General features: G+C 44.6%; 1 protein-coding gene across 2 annotated transcripts in view; it reads left to right on the top strand.

Moving 5' to 3' along the window:
* The first annotated feature begins 10,116 nt into the window (after positions 1-10,116).
* Positions 10,117-20,936, top strand: part of BAZ1A (bromodomain adjacent to zinc finger domain 1A) — a 54,867-nt gene continuing 44,047 nt past the window's right edge. The window contains exons 1-3 of one of the 2 annotated variants that reach the window (XM_042863307.1): positions 10,117-10,238; positions 10,843-10,978; positions 17,727-18,005. In XM_042863307.1, coding sequence (XP_042719241.1) covers positions 10,866-10,978; positions 17,727-18,005 — 392 coding nt within the window. In that variant the 5' untranslated portion in view covers positions 10,117-10,238; positions 10,843-10,865. Of the gene's footprint in view, positions 10,239-10,803; positions 10,979-17,726; positions 18,006-20,936 lie in introns of those variants that run through there. The other variant, XM_042863317.1, reaches the window with a different exon arrangement.

Below are 20,936 nucleotides of genomic sequence, written 5' to 3'. Positions count from 1 at the left end.
ATTTGCACAACCTTTTTATTATCTTTCCATGAGACAAAGTTCACACAGAGAGATAAGGAGATAGAGCAAATCAGAAGGTGAGTTCTGAAATTATCAAAAGAGTACTTTCAGTCAGGAATCTCTGCTGCCTTCTAATTTTTTGGCTGTCATATTTTCATCTTTGTTACAGCTTTGCCATTCAAAACATGGTACCAACAAAAATCTTTGCAAACAGGGTTTCATGCACCTGCAAGAACAGGGGGCATCATCATCACTTACACCAGTGAAGCAGCTGTAAACCGTTTAAAATCAGCATCTCTTTCAGGTGTCTTTGTTCTTAGTTAAACATGGAAGAGCCTGCGTTTGGAAAATCTTTGCTGCTATTTCATTTTCCTAAGGAAACCCAGTAAGTTTATGCTATTTCTAGATTTTGTGGTGTGTTACCTAGTTCACTTCAAGTGATTATAAACTGCTCTCTGTAGGCTGCTTCATTGCAGCAGCAAGCTAGCTAGCTTAGTTTGAGGTGCAGTGTTCCCTTTCCCTGGTAACTGGCACTGCCTGTCTCTTAGATGTACGCTGGGAGTTGCTCCAACTAAACATCTGATTGTTGTAAAATTTGTGAATAATGTTTTTTCTTTTTTTTTTTTTTAAGAAGTAATTATTTGAGACTTTGAATTAGCACATCTATTGGAAGGACAAAGGGATAATACCAACTCCATCCCTTTCTCCGTAGTCCACGTAAATAGGCAGTAAGCAATTCATTTTTCTTAAATCCTGTGCTTGGCTCTCGGATCCATTCAATGACTATTTCCCTCTTTTTCTTTCTTGTTCCTTCTCACAAAGTGCAATATCCAGTCAGGCCCAAGATTTGTAGCTAATTCTAAAAGGGCAAAGGTTCCACATGACTCTAGGCAACAGGAACACACACAAAAAAAATTCTGTGCCTTTGCTCCAGGCAACTGCTAGACAGAAGGTTGGGTTTTTGTTCTGTCTTGTTTGGGCTTTTTTCCCGAAGGAGGTAGTTCCTTTGCTCTTAATGCATTCTCATCTGTCTGGGAAAATCACATAGGGTTACTTCTTGCTCAGGTCTTCATATTCAACCCATTGCCTTGGATAGCTGCTGCTTCCAGAGCTATCGCTGTCCAAAGATGCATGTGTCCCAGGGCACCCCACATTTAGCCCAAGCTAATAAATCAAACGTATGACTGTCAATGGATTACAACCTGTTGATGTTGCTATAAATAGCTTTCAGCATTGTAAAATGTTGACTTTTTTATTACTGCATCAAACTTCATCATTTTCTCACCAGAAGCTTGAGAGCAAGATTGCATAAAGTAAGCAACAGGAAGTCAAAAAAACAGTACCTGGGCTGATTCACTGTAGACCAAAGAAAAGTAAAAGTACTGAATCCTATTGGTTGGCATGAAAAGTAATAGTTTCTTATTGCTGAGCTGATCCTTCCTCATCCAAAGATGACTTTAAAATCAAAGAGAGTTGTGTTTTTGTTTTTGTTTTTTTTTGGTGGTGGTGGTTTTTGTTTTTTGTTTTTTTGTTTGAAGGGTTTCAAGTTTTGTGTCATTCTGCAGTTTGGAGAATTACTTCATGACCTTAGCTCTGGGGTGCTCCTGAGGCAGACCCACAGCAGAATGGGTACATACACCCTGTGCCATTTGTTCTGGGCATCAGAGCTGAGAAATGGACAAGTGTGGGATGTTTCAGTGGGTCTGTGCCCTGCTGAGTTGTTCCTGGTGATGGGAACACGTTTATGGCTGGGGCAGTTAAGCTGCTGGCTCTGGAGCTGTTTTGAGCTGCTGGAGCTGTGCCAAGGATCTGGCTCAACTGATAGATTTTGAAGTTGCATAAGCAGAAGTAACCTGCAAGGCTCGATTATTATTATTCTTATTTTTTTAGTACAGTTGTTAAGTTCAGATAGGATTACCTATATAGCAGCTACAGGGACCCATGTCGGTATTTGTCACCTTACCTTAAATGCCCTCCCTAGAATCTGCATCCTCACCTGTAGGCTTTTGGGCCTGGCCTTACAGCTGGGATTCTGACCTCTACAGTCTGCAGAGCCTTGCTTGCAGAGGTTGGGGTGATATTCACCTTCTCCTTTCGAGAAATTGTAGATTATATTCACCCCGATGTAAAACCTCTGACCTTAGCCCATAATACTTTTTTAGTACAAAATCACCCAGGTTTCATCATGAACCAAAAAGTAATTTAATAGGCTTGAACTTACAAGTGTGATATTCCCTACTTGTACTTTTTGCTTATTGTTTGCTACACCTTTATGTTCTTTAAAAGTTCAAAATGAGTTTCTCTTCTACAAGGGTTTTTGCAAAGGCTCTGGAACATGCTTGTGTAAGGGTAAAACATGCGTGTGTTGAACTGCGTGGCTGATGGCTGTTTTCAGAGCTCACAGCAGGACCAAGAGTGGGATCTGGGAAGGTTATGTTAAAGAGGAGTTGGAAAACTTCCCTTCTGCATTCCCTACTGCTGCAAAACCAAAACAGTTTGCAGGAGCTTGTATCCTACTCTGAACACTTAGAAGTGAAGGACCATAAAATTGAGAGTAAGACAGGACAGGCGGACCTATGCGATACAGGGCAGTCGGGTAGCGTACAGATGCTCAGCTCCGGTGTAACGGACACCCCCACCTCCAATCCCCCAGCAGCACCGCGCGGTCGGTGCGCCGTGCCTGGGCGCCGGGAGGCCCGCTGCGAGGCGGGTGCAGCAGAACGCGAGAGAAAGCCGGGTCGGACGGCAAACGTGCAGCGCCACGCCGCCATTTGGAGGGGAGCGAAGCGGACCCCGAGGACGAGGCGAAGGCGGTTCTGCCCCGGGCGCAGCTCCCGGCGGGGTACTGCTGCGAAACGCTTCCTGCCCGCCGCCGGCGCTCGCCCCTCGGCCTGCCCGGGTTAAGCTTTAACCAAGCCTTATCGATACGGACCACGCACGCTGCCAGGCGGAGGCAGCGCGCAGCCGGCGGGGGGGCCGCTCCTCAGGCTGGCTGCGAATCCTTTTCCTCCCGCACGGAGGGACGGCGATGCCCTGGGGTGCGCGGCAGCAGCACGCCGCGATCCCCTCCTCGCCTGGGTCCGCCCGGCGCTCCCATGCCGCCGCTGCCGCCAGGGGGCGCCGCAGTCAGGCCGCCCGCCTGCCCCGCGCAGCTCTGCAGCCGGCGGGCCGGAGCGGGCACTGACCCCGCGGGACCCGGGTTGCCGCCGGGGGGTGCGGAACGAAGGCGGGCGCTGCGTCGGGCTGGCGGCTCGGGGGCTGACGGCGGAGTTCTTTCGGTCTGGTGGATGTACGTCCGTTCCCCCGGCAGAGCAGGGCGGCAGCGGGGGCGAGAAAATGTCCGTCCCTGCCCCGCCGGGAGGGAGCCGCCGGAATGTAGGCACCGCGGTGACACCTCGGGTGTTAAAGTCCCGCTGGTTAGTAGCGATGCCGAGCTGCTCGTGGCCACGGAGGCAAGTAGAAGAGTTCTCGCGCGTCGCTGCTTTCCCCATCCCGCAGCTGCGGGACCGGCAGCGCGGGGCGGGGGCCGCTCGGAGGCAGCGCTGCCATGCGGTTCCCGGCTCGGCGGTGCTGCGGGCTGGGACAGCGCCGTTCCTATTCGCTTTTGCAAACTCTATAAAAAGTTACAACTTTCATAACGACGTTTTATTTGAGCACTGAAATATTGCATATCTCTTGGCTTCAAAAGTCGGTTATGAGCTCTGCAGTTGTAGATCTCACTGAGAACGTCACCACTGACATAAAACGGAGCGTTGTTTCCTGGTGTACCTTTTCCAATCTTCCTGATTTTTACAAGTTGTCCTTCTGCCAGAAGCTTCCTTAATACTGTGAAGTATCGCTGGTAAAGGGAAAAATAAAAGAAAAAAAATTGTTTTATTTCACCTTATGCCAGCTGTGAGGTGTTTTTACCCAAGCATGCATACATGCGATGTGCACGCATACTGGATAAATTCCCAGTTGCATAACAGGCAAGACATTGAGAGTTGAGGTCATACGTATGCCTTGCATTTGTGTAACTGTACCTCCAGAGCAGGAAGTTCTCTCCCTGAGCCATAAGTTTTGTCACAGATGTGCAGTGCACCAACTCACAGCATCTCATAACTACCTCAATTCGGCCTTATGCTTGGGTCCATCTACAGATGCATAAAGATATGTTGAACCCCTAGAAGGTGTTCTTATAGAAAAGAAACTTTTCAGATAGAATCATTTTTACATTATACCTGTGTCCACACTGTGGAGTTGTACTAGATGAGATCTCAGCTCCTATAACTTTCATCTCTGAACGTGGTTTAGGATCACGAAATCGTCTTTGCTTTTTGTATAGGAACTTTCTGGATGACTGAAAATTGTGACTGAAATAATTTTTAATTCCTAACTCACAGATTACTGAATCTTTAGCAATTTCGTTCTATCAGTGCTTGTGCTGAATTGGTACTAACAACAAAAGAAAATGTGTATTTTCTTTCTTGTTGTTTATGCTCATCAGTATAATGGCACAGTAACAGTCTTACTAAATTGCTGTGAATCCTGAGCCTTCCACAGCCAGCAAAACCAAAGCGAGCACTGGATTTATCACTTTCAAGTTGTTTTCTCTGCATGTTTTGTATAAAATAAACATTCTTTCAAGTGCCTGGATTTAAGAAATGTAAAAATCCCATCAGTATCTCAATTTCCTTAGGGCGTGAGGCCCCAGCAGGGGCAGTGTGACAGTGGTGTACATCTAACACATGCCTGTCCCCAGAGCTATGGGAGGAGGGAAGGTCACTGTGGGTCTGTGTCAAAGGAGCTCTCCTTTGCAGAGGATGCCCTTTGCATGTAGTGTTCCCCTAATCGATATTTTGTGATGGTGACCTCCCCTCCTGTGTTAGGACTCAGTGCATCAGGTCTGGGTGCTTCTGCCAGCACCCTGCTAATACAAGCCCTTCAGGGGAAACCAAGAGGCTAAAATCAAACTGCAGGCTGTTTTGCACCCAGGACAAGACACTGCTTTATGTTTGCCCTCATCTACCTGAGCTGAAGCACTTCCTGTGCATAAGTGCTGTGTTGGGGCCGTTCCATGGCAGGACCAGCCTGTGTGATGCCATGTGGGGAGGCATCAGGGGCACTACCAGGCAGGATGAGGCTCAAGTAGCTGCTGGCTTCTTTCACACCGCTTCTGCTTGGCATCTATGGTCAGAATGGTGCCTAAATGGTTAATCTCTGTGCTTCAGCCTTCTTACAGCCCTCTGTGAGAAATGAGCAGCAAGACAGGAAAATAAGTTGGGTGCCAAAGCAGCCTTGTATCACATGGATAAGTCAGAATATCAGTAATGATCATGAGTCATTACATTTGTCAAACAAACAGCTCAATGAAGACCCATCATGGTGTGTATTTGGGCAGAACTCATTCCTGTTATCCTGGACTAAATGACCCAGACTAGGGGCCGGGCCAACTTTTTTCAAGTGCTACTAAGCAGCGACTACAATGCATGGATCTCTTTCCACAAGCAAACAGATTTGGTTAATCTTAGTATTACTGCAAAAAAATGTTGCAGCTGTTATATAGAAAAGCCATATAGCCACAAGTATAGCGACATCCTTCATACTGTAGGATCCACTCATCAGCTGACAGAGAGGTGTTCAATATAATTAATTACAATAAAGTCAATGCAAGTTTAGTAAATGGTAAGTTAGTATTGTGCAGTTCTAGATTTCTTACTCTCAGATTTGACCACATGAAGAATATCTTGTTGATTTGGACCTGGGTCTCAAACAGTTTGATGCACAGTGTTTATTCTAAAGTGCCGTACATCGCTCTGGGAGAACATACATATATAGAAGAAGGTAGCAAGTCCACCCATCTTTCATTCAGAGTCACTAATCAGTCATTGGTCATTCTAAGTACTGGTTGGCAATGAGAAATCCAGTATTAGTGTCAGGAAATTACAGTAGCATCAATACTCTGTATCCTGTGCATTATAACTGTAACTAAGAAAATGCAGTACCAATCCTTTCTGAATTTAAGCTGGTTTCAGAGACACTATTAGGAAATGAAAAGTGGTTTCACAATGTGACTTTATCATTTTGTAATCAAGTCAGAGGCCAATGATACATGGTCACTGCTGCACAGTAGATGAGGTCAGAGTTCCTCCTCACTTGTATAAGGTTAGCAGCCTAAATACCTCTAATAACCCTTTCTGAGAGGAGAAAAAATAGTTATGATTAAAGGAAATCTTGAAGGAGTGTATCCCCTAATTTGTGGAGCTTTAAGGGCATTAAGCATGCATTAAAAGCAGGGAGAACTAGATGTCTAAATCCTATCAAGCTGTGGAGGGGAAAAAAAAAAAAAAAAGGAACACAGAATAACAGAGCAGTTCTTACACAAAACACTTCAGTGCTCCCAGGGGGTTTGGTGAGACATGGGCCCTGGTACTTATTATGGTACCAAAACTCAGCAATAGGCAAAGCAGGCTCTGGGCATGACTTACTGCCCTCCCTTCTATTACAGCAACTAAGATGCTGGGTTAAGACCATCAAGAAACTACCAAATAAATATGAATATGTCAAAAATTCATAGAATGTGGGGATTGATTCTTTACCTTCTCTTTTATTTGTCTCTTGTGAAAGCAACAAGTGCTGAATGTACCCAGTGGCAGAATAAGGAATCTACTATCCCTGTGGTTACAGAACTGCTCTAAATGCATGCTGAAATACAACTGAGCTAGAATGAAAGAAAAAATGAAATGTGCTGTGAAAAATTGCCTATACACATCTCCTTTTTTGACTGAAGCATGTTATTCATAAGCAAGTAAGTTATTAAAAACTGAGTATAGTTCCTTGCAGCCAGTAAAAGACAATAGACCAAATGTTGCTGTTACACACAGCTGGAGTGTATTGATAAAAGCAGCACATTGCATTTCCTCACATAGTTTAAAGTCTAAATAAAGATATACGATCAAAAGAATGAGTGCTCAGCAAGGTGGTGCAGAAAGGGCAAGAGGTGAACAAGTTGTATCAGTAAGTTATAAAATGCATCACCAGAGAAATAGGGTGTTTCTGCTGGGTGCCTCAAGCTCAAAGGGGAGTGAATGTTTGTGTACGCATCATGGAAATACAGAAGTACATTTGGAAAGAAAGGGGGCTATAATGTCCTAAGAAAATCTAATTGGCGCATTACAATTGAGTTGATGCTCATATGTGTCTTACAGTTTTCTTCTTTTTTATACTCTGCAGACAACATAGAAAAACATAGAGATTATTGGTGCTATAACTGCCATTTGAGTGAACATCTCCCTAGCAATGTATCACTTCAACAAGTATGTTCATCTTTCAAGTTTATCTTTTCCACCATATGTTTTTTATAAGAGTTGAGAACCTATACAGACTTATTCAAAGTTCAGTGAAGTTCTCTAACAAAAAGCTTCTCACAGCACTTTTTTTTTTTTTCAGCCAAAGCCTGAAAAAAGAAACTGGCAGCCTTTGGGAAAAAGACGAGCAAAAAAGCAAGCAAGCATGTGGCTAAACACACTCCAAGAAAAAAAAAAAAGAAAAAACAACAACTTCCCAGCTGCATGGTATTACAGGTAAAACAGGTTGGGTCAAAGTCTTATTTTTGCATGGTTCCAAGGATATGATTTGGCTAAATATTAGTTATTCCACTATAAAGTTAAGTGTGAATTTAAAGTGGCAATGCTACATTAAAATAATACCATTGCATTTGTTCCAGAATAACAGCTGTTATATATGGAATTATTTGGTAATGGTCGATGTAAATTAAACAGGTACTTTGGAATATCTCTGTGTAAATCAGTTCTTGGTGGCTTTAGGACAAGAAGAAATAGCAGAGGAGAATGGAAACCAAATCTGTGATGAAGCAGGGGGCAAGTGAAAAGTAAAACATAAGCAGAATTGTGGGGAGTTTTGAAGGACCAACTGGGAAGTTGCCCTGAGCCCTGGCCAGCACTGTCCCTCATAAATTGTCCTACTGCTGTAAAGCACACAGACAAAGTGCTTCCTGAGATTTTATCCTCCCAGTTCAACTATTTTTTAAAGTTCTATGAATGAGAACTGCAATTTCACTCACTGGCAAAGGAACTCCACCCAGAATAGCTGCTAGAGTACATCTTCTAAAAACAAAAGCAGCTTTTTTACCCCTCTGTGGCAAAATCCACATCAATCAAGGTGTCCATAATCAAAGCTGTATTTTCTGCAATCTATTAAAAATTATATTTTTAATATAATTATTATATTAACCAAATTATTACAACACTCAAATACAAGGCAAAAATGCAATAAATATTCCTATGAAAGCAAAACGACATTTTTTTTCAGACTTCTCAGAGTTATTTTCCACTGCAATCTCAATGCCCCCTCAGTAGCCATTATCTAGTGCTATAGAAAATGGTTCTAGTTCCCACTGACCTCACTGGGAGCAGAGTCAGAGACTGACTTAGAGAGCTTTAAATAATGGAGCTGGAATTGGAGGTGAAAACTGTGTGAACTGCTCCTCTGTATCCTGAGAATATCAGAAAGCAGTGCAGCCCTTACTTAGTGAGGATCTGCTCGTTGGGAAGTCACTGCGGGAATAATGAGGGGGGAAGAACAAGAGGAGGAGGAAAAGGTGAGAAGAAAAGAGAGAGGGCAAGGGAGAGCAAAGAGGAAAAAGGGATTTGCTTTTGATGTCACAGTTCTATCAACTCATGCATTTTTCATGGATACCAACTAATTCTGAAATAGCGCTGTGCTGACAATCCAGGCATAAGAGAAAATGAGCCCAATTCTCAGATACCATGATACTGGCTTAAAAGTAAAGATACTTTCAAAAATGATCAACTCAAGACTTTTAATTCCCTTCTAATTTGTGAGTTTCAGGTTCACATATTCAAGCTCTTCTCTCCAACTCGAGATTTAGAAATGTAATTATTTTTATGTAAACTGAGGTTCCAATTTAATCCCATCTGCCAAGGAGTTTGAGCTGAAAACAAAGCGTAGTGTTGCAAAATCTCACTATAATCATAAGGGCTGCCAACACTAAATGTCAAAACCGTGGCATACTGTAGAGTTTTGATGCAAAACTAAAATTTATGAGATGTTAGATGTGCTAGAAGTGCATTAACTGAAGTTGCATTTGTGCCATTTGCTAGTAATTAATTAAAAACTGAAAGTGAAGCCAATTGGCAAATAAAAATAAGCTGGTGGGACTCGGAGCTAACCTGTGCTGTAGTTCAAGCTTCATATTTTGTAAACTTGAGGAGAGCACTGGCATTTCTCAGTGCTTTTGATTAAAACCCGATCACTTTTTAAACAAAGCAATTAATGACTTTGAGTGTAAACATTCTTTGAGATCGCAGTCATCCGGGCTAAATGCAACGCCGATCCTTACAGGGAAGACAAACAGCCCCTGCACAGGTGCAGGAAGTAGCACAGCACCTTTATGTGCCTGAGCAGGGTTGATGCTGAAGATTCCTGCTTAGATGTCAGCCCTCAGACGCCGTCCACCTGGGTGGTTCTGGGGGGTTTCTGCAATAGTTATGTACGCTTACTGTGCAAGTGCTGGAGCTTGCGGTGGGCTCTGTGCAAACATCTCTAAGCCGGCTGTCACTTACGACATCACAATTAGACTAACGCCCCTGTTTTAATTATGTATGGAAATGCCTTAAAGATAGTGAAAACGGTGAAAAAAACAAAACCCCAGTACACTGGTAACGCGATGTACGGACGTTTTCAAAGAACTGGCGGAAAAATAAAGGGGGTAACGTAACGGGGCCCAGCTCCGGGCATATCTGACGCGCAGACGACCTTGCCTGCAGCAGAACACGCACACCCTTGTGCCGCCGTGTGCGTCGGCAGCCGGCTCTCCCTGGCTTCGGGAAGGGAAAGCTGCGGAGCCGCGCGGCCGAGGCTGTCTGTTCAGCGCAGCGCTGCCGGGGCAGGAATCCCCGGGGCCGGGGGGCGAGCGGCGAGGACCGCCTTCCTCCCCTCGCCCGGCAGATCGCAGGCTGATAATTCAAAAATGGAGGATGAGCCCTCTCAGCCATTAATTAATAATGTAGCTCTCTGTCTTCCTGTGTGACACACGCTGGAAGGCACCGAGCGGCCAATAAAGATGTAGGGGAGAGAAGTGGAAAGCTCCTCCCAGCAGCTCTTCCTGATTGAGGGCTCGAAGAAGTAGATCAAAAACTTCCCAGGAGCTGGGGGGCAGAGGAGAAGCGGGGCAGAGCCGCGGGCCGCGTCGCGTAACGCCCGAGCAGCGGCTCCAGGTAGGAGGCGGGCGGCGGAGGGCCAGGGCCGGGCAGCCCCCCGCGTCGTACCGCACCCGGAGCCAGGGCCGCGCCGTCCCGCGGAGGCAGGCGGCAGCCGAGGAGCGGCCGGGGCGGAAAGGGCTGCGGAGCGCGCCGGGGCGGCGGGGCGGCAGGAAGCGGGCGGATCGGCCGCCGCCGCGCTCGCCCCGCCGGGAGTGGAAGTTGTGTCCGGCCGCGACGCGCGGCTCGGAGGCGGGGAAGGGGTGACCCGGGGCCGGGAGGGGGCCGGCGGAGACAACGCCGGCGGCGGGGGCGGACGGGGTGCCCCCGCGCCGGGCGGGTGGGGTGGGGGGGGGGGGGGGGGGGGGCCGCGCCCGCCCGCCGCTCGGCGTCATGGCCCCATTGTGAAGCGGCGGGAGGAGGCGGGGGAGGAAGGATCCGCCGCCGCTCCCCGCGCAGTCCCAGGCAGGCAGCGGCGTGTCAGGCACACAAAAGGCCGCCGCCGGATCCTGCCGTGCCGCCGCTCTCTGCCGTTCCTTCTCCGGCGCCCGCGGGGGAGGGACGCGCCGGGCCCGCGCTCACCGCCTCCCTCCTTCTCCTTTCTCCCCGGGTCCCGGCGCAGCGAGGAGGGAACGGAACGGGGCGATGCCGCTGCTGCACCGAAAGCCCTTCGTGAGGGAGAAGCCCCCCGCCGACCTGCGGCCGGACGAGCGCGTGTTCTACTGCAGGGTCACCAATGAGATCTTCAGGGACTACGAGTAAGCCGTTTCCCCCCCCTTCACCCCCCTCTTTCCCCGCGGCCGGGAGCGGTTACCCCCAACGGCTGACACCTGGGCGGGGAGGAGGAGGGAGGGGATTCCCCGGCAGCGCCGCGGGGCGCCCGGCGGGGAGGGGTCGCGGCTGGCGCCGAGCCCGTGCCCCGCCGCGGGGTGGGGGGGAGAGGGCGGATCTCCCGGCCCGGCCGGGGGAATCCCTTCCCCGCTCGGCGGGGGGATCCCGCGGCCCCGTCTTTCCGCGGGGAGAGAATGGCAGGCGGGGAGGGGGCGGCCGGCTGCAGCCCGGCTCCTTCCGCGGGGAAGTGAAAGTTGCGCGCGTGGGAGGCGGCGCTGAGCCCCGGGCCGCTTCTCCCTCCCCCCATCTCGCCGCGTGTCGGTGCTGCGCTAGGCCGGGACACGGCAACAACAAACGGCCGCCGCGCGCGCGCCGGGCCCGGGATCCGGCGGCTGCTCAGCGCGCGGAGCGTGGCACGCGCCCGCCGCACTGTTGCTGTGTGTGTGCGTGCGTTGTGTGTGTGTGTACGTGTGTGTGCGTATTATTACGTGTGTGTGCGTATATATTATTACGTGTGTGCGTATTATATTATGAGCGCGCCGAGCCTCCGGGCCGGCGCAGGGCCGCGTAGAGCTTCTTGTTCCCGGCACCCTCTCCCGGGCCGGTGTCAGAGCCGCCGCGCCGCCCATAGCCGCGCTCGCCCCGCCCTCCGCCGGCTGCCGGCCCGCCGCTTGACCCGGGTGGACGCGGCCCGGCCCCGGGAGCCCGCAGCGCTGCACCTGCTTCCGGGCGGGGCGGGGGAGCGGGGGCACGGAGCGGTGGTGGAGCGCTCGTCCGGCGGGGACTCTTGTCCCCCGCTCCCACTGGTTACGGTCCTCTCGCTGCCCCCCCAACCCTCCTTCTCCGTTCGTTCTCTTTTTCTTTTCTGTCGATGCGATGACCGGAGGCAGTCGAGGAGCTGTCGTTAGCGCAGGAGGGGTCGTCCCTAAGTTGGTGTCAGCGCTGTCAGAACAATGGACGGAAAAGTGCTCAGCGCCTCTGGGCGCGGGGCTCCGTGTCCCGGAGCCGCTCGGCTCCGTCCCACCTGCGGGGCGGCCCCAGCGCCGAGCTCTCCCTTTTTTGTCTGCACAACAGACGCGCAGACTAATGAGATTAAATCAGAAATGCTTCTCGTTTGCAGCATACGAAATTAGAGCACACCTAGATCTTTTTCATGCTTAGACTTGTTTTTCTTACTCAAATGCACCTCGCCGAGTACAGCCGGGCCGGGGCCAGGCTGGGTAACCGCCTGGCGCTTGCGGGGATGGCTGCGGCGGCCCCGTGTGTCCGAAACTGCCCTTCTGGTTACCTGCATGGCCGTCACGTAATCGGGTGGCTCTCGTGCGTTTGTTGGCACTGCTCTTGAATACGTTTCTGGTGTATTTATAGTTTAGAGTAAATTTTAGCATGAAAGGTATCTTTCAGCTTTGGCACAGTGTGGTGAATGTTTAATGTGGAACCAATTCCTATATTTAACCTACGTATGAATGAAGGGATAAATTTAAACTTGTTCACACAGGCTATCCCTAGCGGTGCCAGTGTGTGGCTTGACCAGAGGTCGGGGCTGGGATATGGTGTTTGGGGAAGTACTTCTGCCTTTCCTGCAGAAATCTTTGCTTTTTTTTTTTTTTTTTTTTTAATTATTTTTCTGCATTGGATAAAATGGATACTTTACAGCAACAAGCAGAATACTTTTTACATGGTATGTTGTTGTACTGTGGCTGGGTGTGTTCAGACGAAGCTGAGTTGGTGGTGATATGATCCAGGGAACATCAGCAAGCTCTGTAGGCGCCCACCATCTCTTGGACCACAGATCTCACTACAAAGCAGTGCCTCAGGTGGCTGCTGTGAGATGAGAATATTGCCCTCTTGCCAAACAGCAGCAGTTAGGGTAATGGCAATATGCAGGGACCACTTCTTGAAAATGGTGCTAGTTGTTTCATGAAAGAAAGCTGTTGCCTGAATTAATCTTCCCTGAATCTACTTTTGTGATAATAACTTGAATTTTCTGAAAGGGAGAGTGTAAAAGAAAAAGAATCTGACTATCTCACATAGGCTGCATTGATAAATGGGGTAACCTGAATTTACCTCGTGTATATGAGCACTTCAGTTACCTACTACAAACTGATAATTGTTGTTTTTTTTTTTTTTGGTTTTTTTTTTTTTTTTGAACAAATTTAGGGCATTGAAGAGTTATTTCTATGCTCGCAACAGCACCAGTGGAGATGAGTACAAATCATACGTAGCATTATTCTTTCCTGTGTAAGAAATCCTTATGCTAATGCAAGCAGAATTTGGCAAGACTGCTGTTCTGTAAAGTGACCTTCCTGTTAAGAATCCATTTCCTTTTTCATGAGAAATACCATCACACAATTTTGCAATCCTTTAGAAGAAGGTACAGTGAGATGGTGATGTTCAGTTGTATTTATCAAGAGCAGCAGGCGCAGGGAGCTGATGTTCTTAATGCTTCCTTCTAGTCCCTGCCATGGGGTCGGTATGGGGGGGAATCAGCCAAAGAGTCTCAGGAGTGGTGGTAGGAAAAACAAATTAGGAGTGTGTGGGGGTGCACAGTGAGATGCTGTTGCTGGTCTTGGCACTTTGTGAACAGCTAATTGAGATGTGCAGTGAGAACTACTGGCAGAGTATGGCAGGTCTTGCTTGTGAAGACAGTCTGAAAGGTAGGAACTCTTTGTTATTTTTTTCTTTTCTTTGTTTGAAGAGGCAGTTGACCTTAAGAGAAAATTCAATGGAGCTGAGAAAAACGGAGTAGTACAGAGACCAATGGTAGGAATGTGGTGAGTGAAGGGAGTTCTGCATCTTTAGAACTTACTGAAAAAAGCTTTAATAGGTTGGCCTGTGGGACACCTGGTGAAAGTCAAAAGGAGGTCTGTGTAAAAGGCTTCTTAGAGTATACCTAGCTTAATTAGATGGGTTTTTCTGTTTTGTTGAAGAAAAAATCCTCAATTTGAAATATATTAACGTGTGATTAACCTGTCAACATTGGGGAATAGATGTCTTTTTAGTTGTTTTGATTTTTTTTTTTTTTTGTACACTACTACGCAGTACGTACTATTGACCACTTGTATGAACAGGTTGAGTACATAAGCACTTTTGTGATGCTGGATGGGAGAGTTTGTCTGTGAATATGCTGGTAACATGGACTACATAGATTATATGTTAGATGTGGATAAGGGCTTCAGTATTAGAAATAATCTTGTTCACGGATCAGCCATGCCATATAATTTTTCTGCTCTTTCCTCTCTCTTAAATCTTCCTTAGCATAAGTTTCTCCTGTTCTACATTCTCTGTTGTATAATTCTTCTGTTTAAAAAACAAAAAACAAACAAAAAAAAAAACCCACAAAACTTGTTCTCTTCTGACTTGTTTTTAATATATGTTAAAAATGAATGAAAATTGTTTGAAACAAGCATGTGCTTGAAGTACTAAAAATACTGCAGAGCTTAGACTCAATAATGACGACTCTTGGTTAGCTAAGGCAAGAGCCATCTCTTACTGCTGTGCTTGATTGGTTCTTTTATTTTAATATCCATTGCAAGCGCAGTCAACACAGGAACTCCAAGTAGTTTACTTCCAGAATTATTTCTTTCCACTAATAAACTGCCTTCTGTCCAGTACTCACAAAGCAGTGTGGAACTACCAAATACCAAATGGTTTGCTGCTTAGCTTACCTTGCATGGAGGACTGATTCTGTCACGTCAGTGCAAACAGGTGTCCAGCTGAGAGTCAATGTGAATTACTGTACCCACAGCTGGGTTCTCCTGGTGCAGCACCTTGATCTGATCAGGAAGCACCTGGGTGAGCTCAGTGTGTTGCCATCTGTGGGCTTCCTCCTAAACCCTGCCAAGGGTTGTGCAGGCCCTGAAACAGCGCAAAAGTCCCAAAATTGTAATACCCCTGATAAGGGTGTATTTAAGACTATGAGCCGCAGATGCACTTGCTGTGTGTGTTGAAATTGAATGTCGAATATGGCTGAGCGCCCTGCTGCTTTTTGCGGGCAGAGTAAGTACAGCACTGCTTGGTACCAATTGCTTGCTTGGTGGCTGTTGTGTATGATCTCTGTGAATCCTCTCATGTTGGCTGGAGTGTATTGCAGAGGCGGGGAGAGCAGTGCCACCAATAAAACCTGCTGTTGTGATTGTTCTCTCTTCTCTCAAACTGAGTTGGTGAGATCATTAAAACATTGCAATAAAACTGTGTTAACAGACTAAGCCACAGATGGTATTGATGTGTGATGTGTAATGACTGGCTACTAACAAATAATGCCTTCAAAACTAAAACCCATTTATTTGGTATGGTTTTTTTTTTTCCTTTGTAACTTTTTGAGGCAAAAATTCATACAAAACAGAAGAGGAAATGAGCTACAGTGAAGCTAGGTACACAGAGCACTGTATGTGAATGAAAAAAGGTTTTCTTCCAATATGTCTCAATTCAAGTGATCTTAGAATTTTGCACTTGTAATAATCATGGGTTTAAAAAAAAAAAAAAAGTTTCCCCCCAGAAGTTCAATACTGCAGCTTTAAATAGCTGGAGCACCTAGTGTCCCCACACAGGGAACAGCAGCAGCCCTTCAAGGGATACTGCCTGCTTCAGCTTCTGCTCTTTCTTTGGTCATTATTGAAACATATATTCTGATCTGTTTTTAAATAACTCTTGGTAATTACCAAGAACCTCTGTTAAGTGAGGCAGAAATGTATGTAGAGAGATAATGGAGACTTTGGGGGTTGGACTCGATGATCTCTGGAGGTCCCTTCCAACCCCTACAATTGTGTGATTCTGTGTAAATGTTTATCCAGTGCAGTCAGTAAGGCTAATTAAAATTGCTGTGTTTCTCACACAGAAGTAGTGAAATGTAGGCAGGAACAGACCTAGATGAATTATGTGTTGTGTATTCCATCACTTTTTTTTTTTTTTTAAATCAATTTAAAGGTACCTATTAAGTCTAAACTGTTCTTTAAAAAGTCTTACTGTTTAGAGCTTTAGCAATAATGGTTCATATTTTGCTCATACCCAGTTGGATTCAATATGGTTGACTGCAGAAAAGGAATATTCTTTCTGTTCCATACACAGTATGGCCAACAGCCATCTGTTCTTCATATAGTGGAGAATAATTTATCTCCTCTCTGTCTTTCTTTGTTCTCCATTTTTTGTTTAGAGGAAGCAAAAACCAAATTGTCAGTTATTTCAGGCCTTAGATTGTGTATTATCAAATATACTAAGCAGGCAGAAGAAATGTTTAAAAAAAAAAAGTATAATTTGTGTTATATGAATAACATCCCACATCTTTTCCTCTTCTCTTCTAATTCTCCTATTGTCACAGCTGATATTCTTCCTCAAGCATCCTTCTCTTGCTCAGAGGAATCCTCTGCTCTTACAGAAAGGATTATCTGAGCCAGGACCCTCCATTGTCCTTAATCTGGAGTTTCCATTTCATTTTCAATGTGTTATTGTTGCATCTGTCCAGCTGCAGTGAATATCATCATCAGTGTGGCTGATGCATGTTTGTCAGTGTGAGTTAGTGGGGAGCCTGCAACAAAGAACTTCAAGCGAGAGCCGTGCAGTTCTGTAACCCTGTTATGAGAATGATCTGAACAGTCCTATCACTTAAAAAAAAAAACAGCAGCACTACACCCTGTAATTTTTTTTAAAGGAATGAACTTCAGTGTGGCTATCTCAAGTGCTGTGGAATGCTCTGAAAGTGTTGTGTGTGTGCTTTGAAATAGCTCTGTTAAGCTAACACAAGGAAACAAACAGAATTTTTCACGTTGTATGTTGCACTCTTATAAATACTGATCTGTAAAGAGTTGTAAAAGAAGGCAAATCAAAATAATCATCAGAACTGGAATGCACTGAGAAAATGCTCTGCTGTCATACCACTGATGCACATGGTATTCTAAAAGGGTTCTGTGAATAGCTCTGCCAACTATGTGATCTCAAAAGTGTTTTAACAAATCACATTTTTTTTTATACCTGTCAAAAATTGAAAAGCTCTTCTTTCAGAAAATGAAAGCTTTTGTTTCTTGGTCCCAGTGTAATAACCAGTAAGTAAGCAATAATAGCACTGCATTTTTGGCATTAGTTGGAGGTACAGGGAAGGAAGAGAATCAGTATTTGCTAATGGAACAGGAGGAGAGAAGGATCTGTGAAAAAATAGTGTGGTGGTTTCTTTAAGAGCAGTGCAAACAGTGAAGGAATAAAAACTATTTAGAGAAGTACTAGACATTATGTTTTTGGTTTGTTTTTTTTTTACCTCTCACGTGTTTTCATATGTGAGCTAGGGCACTCCAAATCTGAAACATACTCAAGTTTCAGCATGTTTCTGTGATCTTAAGGTTGCTGTCTCTGCACAATTTTAGACCCTCCTCCTGCTAGTTTTTGTGGAAATACAGGAGATGCAATGCGAACATGACACGCTAAACCCACTGTGATTATTCTTGTGCATAAGGCCGCTTACACGTGAAATTTGCTTGTAAATAATAAATAAATAAAATGTCATCTGTAGTGAGAGGAAATTTTGTTTTTACAATAACAATTTATGAAGCCAAGGCTTAAGAAGTGATAAATAAACCTTGATGGTGTTTGCAACCGGCATAGATGTAGAAATTGCTGCTTTACTGGGATCAAATTGAAACTGTTGGAAGGTGACAATTTTCTTTTTCTGACTTCCTTTCTTTTCAGTGATTTTTTTGAGCGCACAATTCTGTGTAACAGCCTTGTATGGAGCTGTGCAGTCACAGGTAAACCAGGACTCACATATCAGGAAGCACTGGAATCGGAGAAGAAAGCCAGGCACAATCTTCAAAGTTTTCCAGAAGCGCTCATCATTCCAGTTCTCTACTTGGCCACCCTTACCCATCGCTCACGACTTCACGAGATCTGTGATGAAATCTTCACCTATGTCAAGGATCGGTATTTTGTTGGTGAAACAGTGGAAATGATTAGAAGTAATGGTGAAAGGTAAGTCTATTTAAAATAACACGTTTCTTTTTTAGTCTGTGGGCTTTTTCTTTGTGTGCTTCTTTTAAGCCAAAAATCAGAATAATAAGTTCTGTCAAACTCACTGGAAGTCAGATGATGCTTAAGCTAGCAATACTGTTACTGCTTCTAATTATGTTGGAGTAGGATTGCGTTTCTGGGCTTAGTATCTCATTCTTTAGCTTAGAAACAGCTCTTGAGGCAGGACAGTTCTCTCCGGTCTTGATGCAGAAGACTTTCAGTTCCAGTGGTGGGTTTGCAGAAAAGTTGTAGTCCCTTGGCACACCTGTGTGAGGAAGGTAGTGTGCTTGTAGAATGAGATCTAATTAGAAACTAGGAGAAACTGTGAGTTAAAAATGGTGTGAAATTGTTGAAGAAATCATACAGGACACAGTCAATTGAATGATATTTTGTATACTGAAGTAAAGAAAGCTTAAAGAATCAATTAGAACTGGATTTTCATTTTCCAAGTAGTCACTAAAATTGTAATTGTATTCTGAGGTAATGAATTGTGAAATATCTGTAATAGGTGATTATCTGTGATTTGCTTTTCTGTTCTGTCAGGAGAAAGGTGCAAGCTTACACTGCAGAGCAATGAGGTGCACCCTATGGGCTTCATAACATTGTGTATGTTGGGTGGTAGGAATAGGGTGGTTCAATATAGTCATCAGATAACCCATGCAGAATAAAAGCATATTTTCTTAGCATCTCATCCAGACCTTGTTAAAAGGGAATATCTGTTCATGTGCTGCAGGAGACAACTTGCAAGGAACCTTTTGTGGATATGTATTTTATGTGGACCTGTGCTTAATAAAAAGTAGGGAAGTCATGGAAAGCGTTTGTTCTTTTCAACCAGCGAAGTCTCAGTCTGCAAAGCCTGCACAAGAATTTTGGTAGAGCTGCTGTTCTGTGCATGGAAAATATATATCCAAAGCTTGTTTCTGTTTTTGCCATCTAGTCTAGTGAGTAGACCTACATCAGCTTTAGTGTCAAAGTAATCTTGCTTAGGGAATAAATTTTTACTCTTTATTCTCTTCTTTTTTTTTTTTTTTTTTTCCCCTTTCTAATCAGGAACCTGAATATTATGAATTGTAACTGTGATTTACCTGTTCATTTTCATTTGCCAAATGAAATGTGTTTGTTTTCAATCTTTGAACATACTGTCAGTTTCCAAATTATTATCTCAACAAATGCTTTAGAAAATCAACTTCCTTTTTTTTCCCCAGGAGCAGCTTTCCCATCTTTCTGTTGCTTTTCTAAACTCTTCACTAAAATATTTATGTGTATCTTAGCTTTTCAAAGCTGAAATGAAAAGTAGTCTTGTATGAAGAAATGAGAAAGATTTGTATGTATGACATCTTTTGAAATTCAGAATCCATTTCAGTTTCATTTGTACAACGTCATAAACCCATTTTTAAGTTTTCCCAAAGGAAATGGTTTCTGCTTACCTTGTGGGCTGAATTCTGCTCAGGTAAAGGTGTGATATGTTTCTATCTCATAAAGACAGCTTGCTTTTTTTTTTTTTTTTTTTTTTAACTAGCCTTTGATTCAGTCTTGCATCTTTCCATAATTTTGAATAAGCAGTATATTTAATAATTTATATTTATGTTCCAGTTTCACAAGAAAATTTATTAATAATATCTAAGCTAAATTTCTTAAGCCTTTGGGGTGGGTTAGACAATCATTCAAAATTTATTTCCATCTTTACCTAAACTGCTAAAGAATTTATATTTTAAGCTGCTTGAGTATAGTTTGTTAAAACAAAGCATATAGAGTTCTCCATAGCTAACTGTATGCCACTGATATTCTGGACAAATATATAACAGGGAGCTGCTTCATGTCTTCATTAAGTTTAGGAAACATGCAAATTAAATGTTTCTGTAATGGCTTTTTTAGGCTTAGAATAATTAAATAATATAAATCGAAGAGGTGGTTTGTAGTTATTCTGCTGTGCAATTGAGAGTTGACTTCAACTTATATTTTGAAGTACTGCATTGAGGATTATGCACACTAACTCATGTTACTTGTTAATAATACTGCTGTTCAACAAAGTGATTTGTGTGTTTGCCATGCGGAGCTGCGTTTTTGATGGTCTGTTTTAGCAAAAATGTTCCCTGTCAGTCTCTAGTGATGTAGGATCTCATGAGACCAACGGAATTAGGCAGATCATGAAACCTTATTTGTGTAGGGTTGCTGTAAATTGCATTAATATATGAAGCTTTCTGCACATGGAACATCAGCTGGATTGTTTTATTATCTGGGCTCCCTGCATCTTTTAATGTGAAGCCTACACTACAAAGCTGGGTAAATAAAGGTTATTTAAGTAATTTAAGCGTTGATGTCATTCCTAACTTTGTGCATGCAGTTGTTTGTAGGATAGATTACTTTGATGCACTTTCCTATATTTTCAGTGAAGTAAGTGGAAGAGAATGTAAACACTGGAAAAGTTAATGTTTTGTCTTAAAGAATGTGCTTTTATCTTGAGTGTAAGAAGTATTCTGTAACACTGGTGAGGAACGGACAGGTCATCTGGAAGGGTAAGAATGCCCGTGCTTTGTCCAGAGGCTTGGCAAAAGACTTCTGAGACTGAGAATTACTGTATTGTACCTGTGCTTTCTGGTTATTACGCAGTGTCGTGTCTCAGTGATTTTTTCCTGGTCTTATTATGTGCCTGTTGTGCTCTTATTGTTTCTAGCAGATCATTGCACTGCTCAGTTTTGAATTTTTGGCTTCCGCTTTGTTGCTGAGGTCTGGTAAGAGGAGCTCAAACAGTTTGGGAGTTATTGTCCTTCCTGTTACTTTGGTATATCTAGTGCTGTAACAGTCATTATTGGCCAGAATGAGAATTTGCAGAGAAGTCTCCAATCCTGGCTTGGTCAGGCAGTCTGTGAAAATGATGCACACAATTTGGTA

The sequence above is a fragment of the Lagopus leucura genome, unplaced genomic scaffold (assembly GCF_019238085.1).
Source record: "Lagopus leucura isolate 7727_CA_CO unplaced genomic scaffold, USGS_WTPT01 Super-Scaffold_1, whole genome shotgun sequence".
Taxonomy (NCBI): Eukaryota; Metazoa; Chordata; class Aves; order Galliformes; family Phasianidae; genus Lagopus; species Lagopus leucura.
The sequence above is the reverse complement of the archived record's forward strand: the minus strand, read 5'-3'. Positions and strand labels throughout refer to the sequence as shown.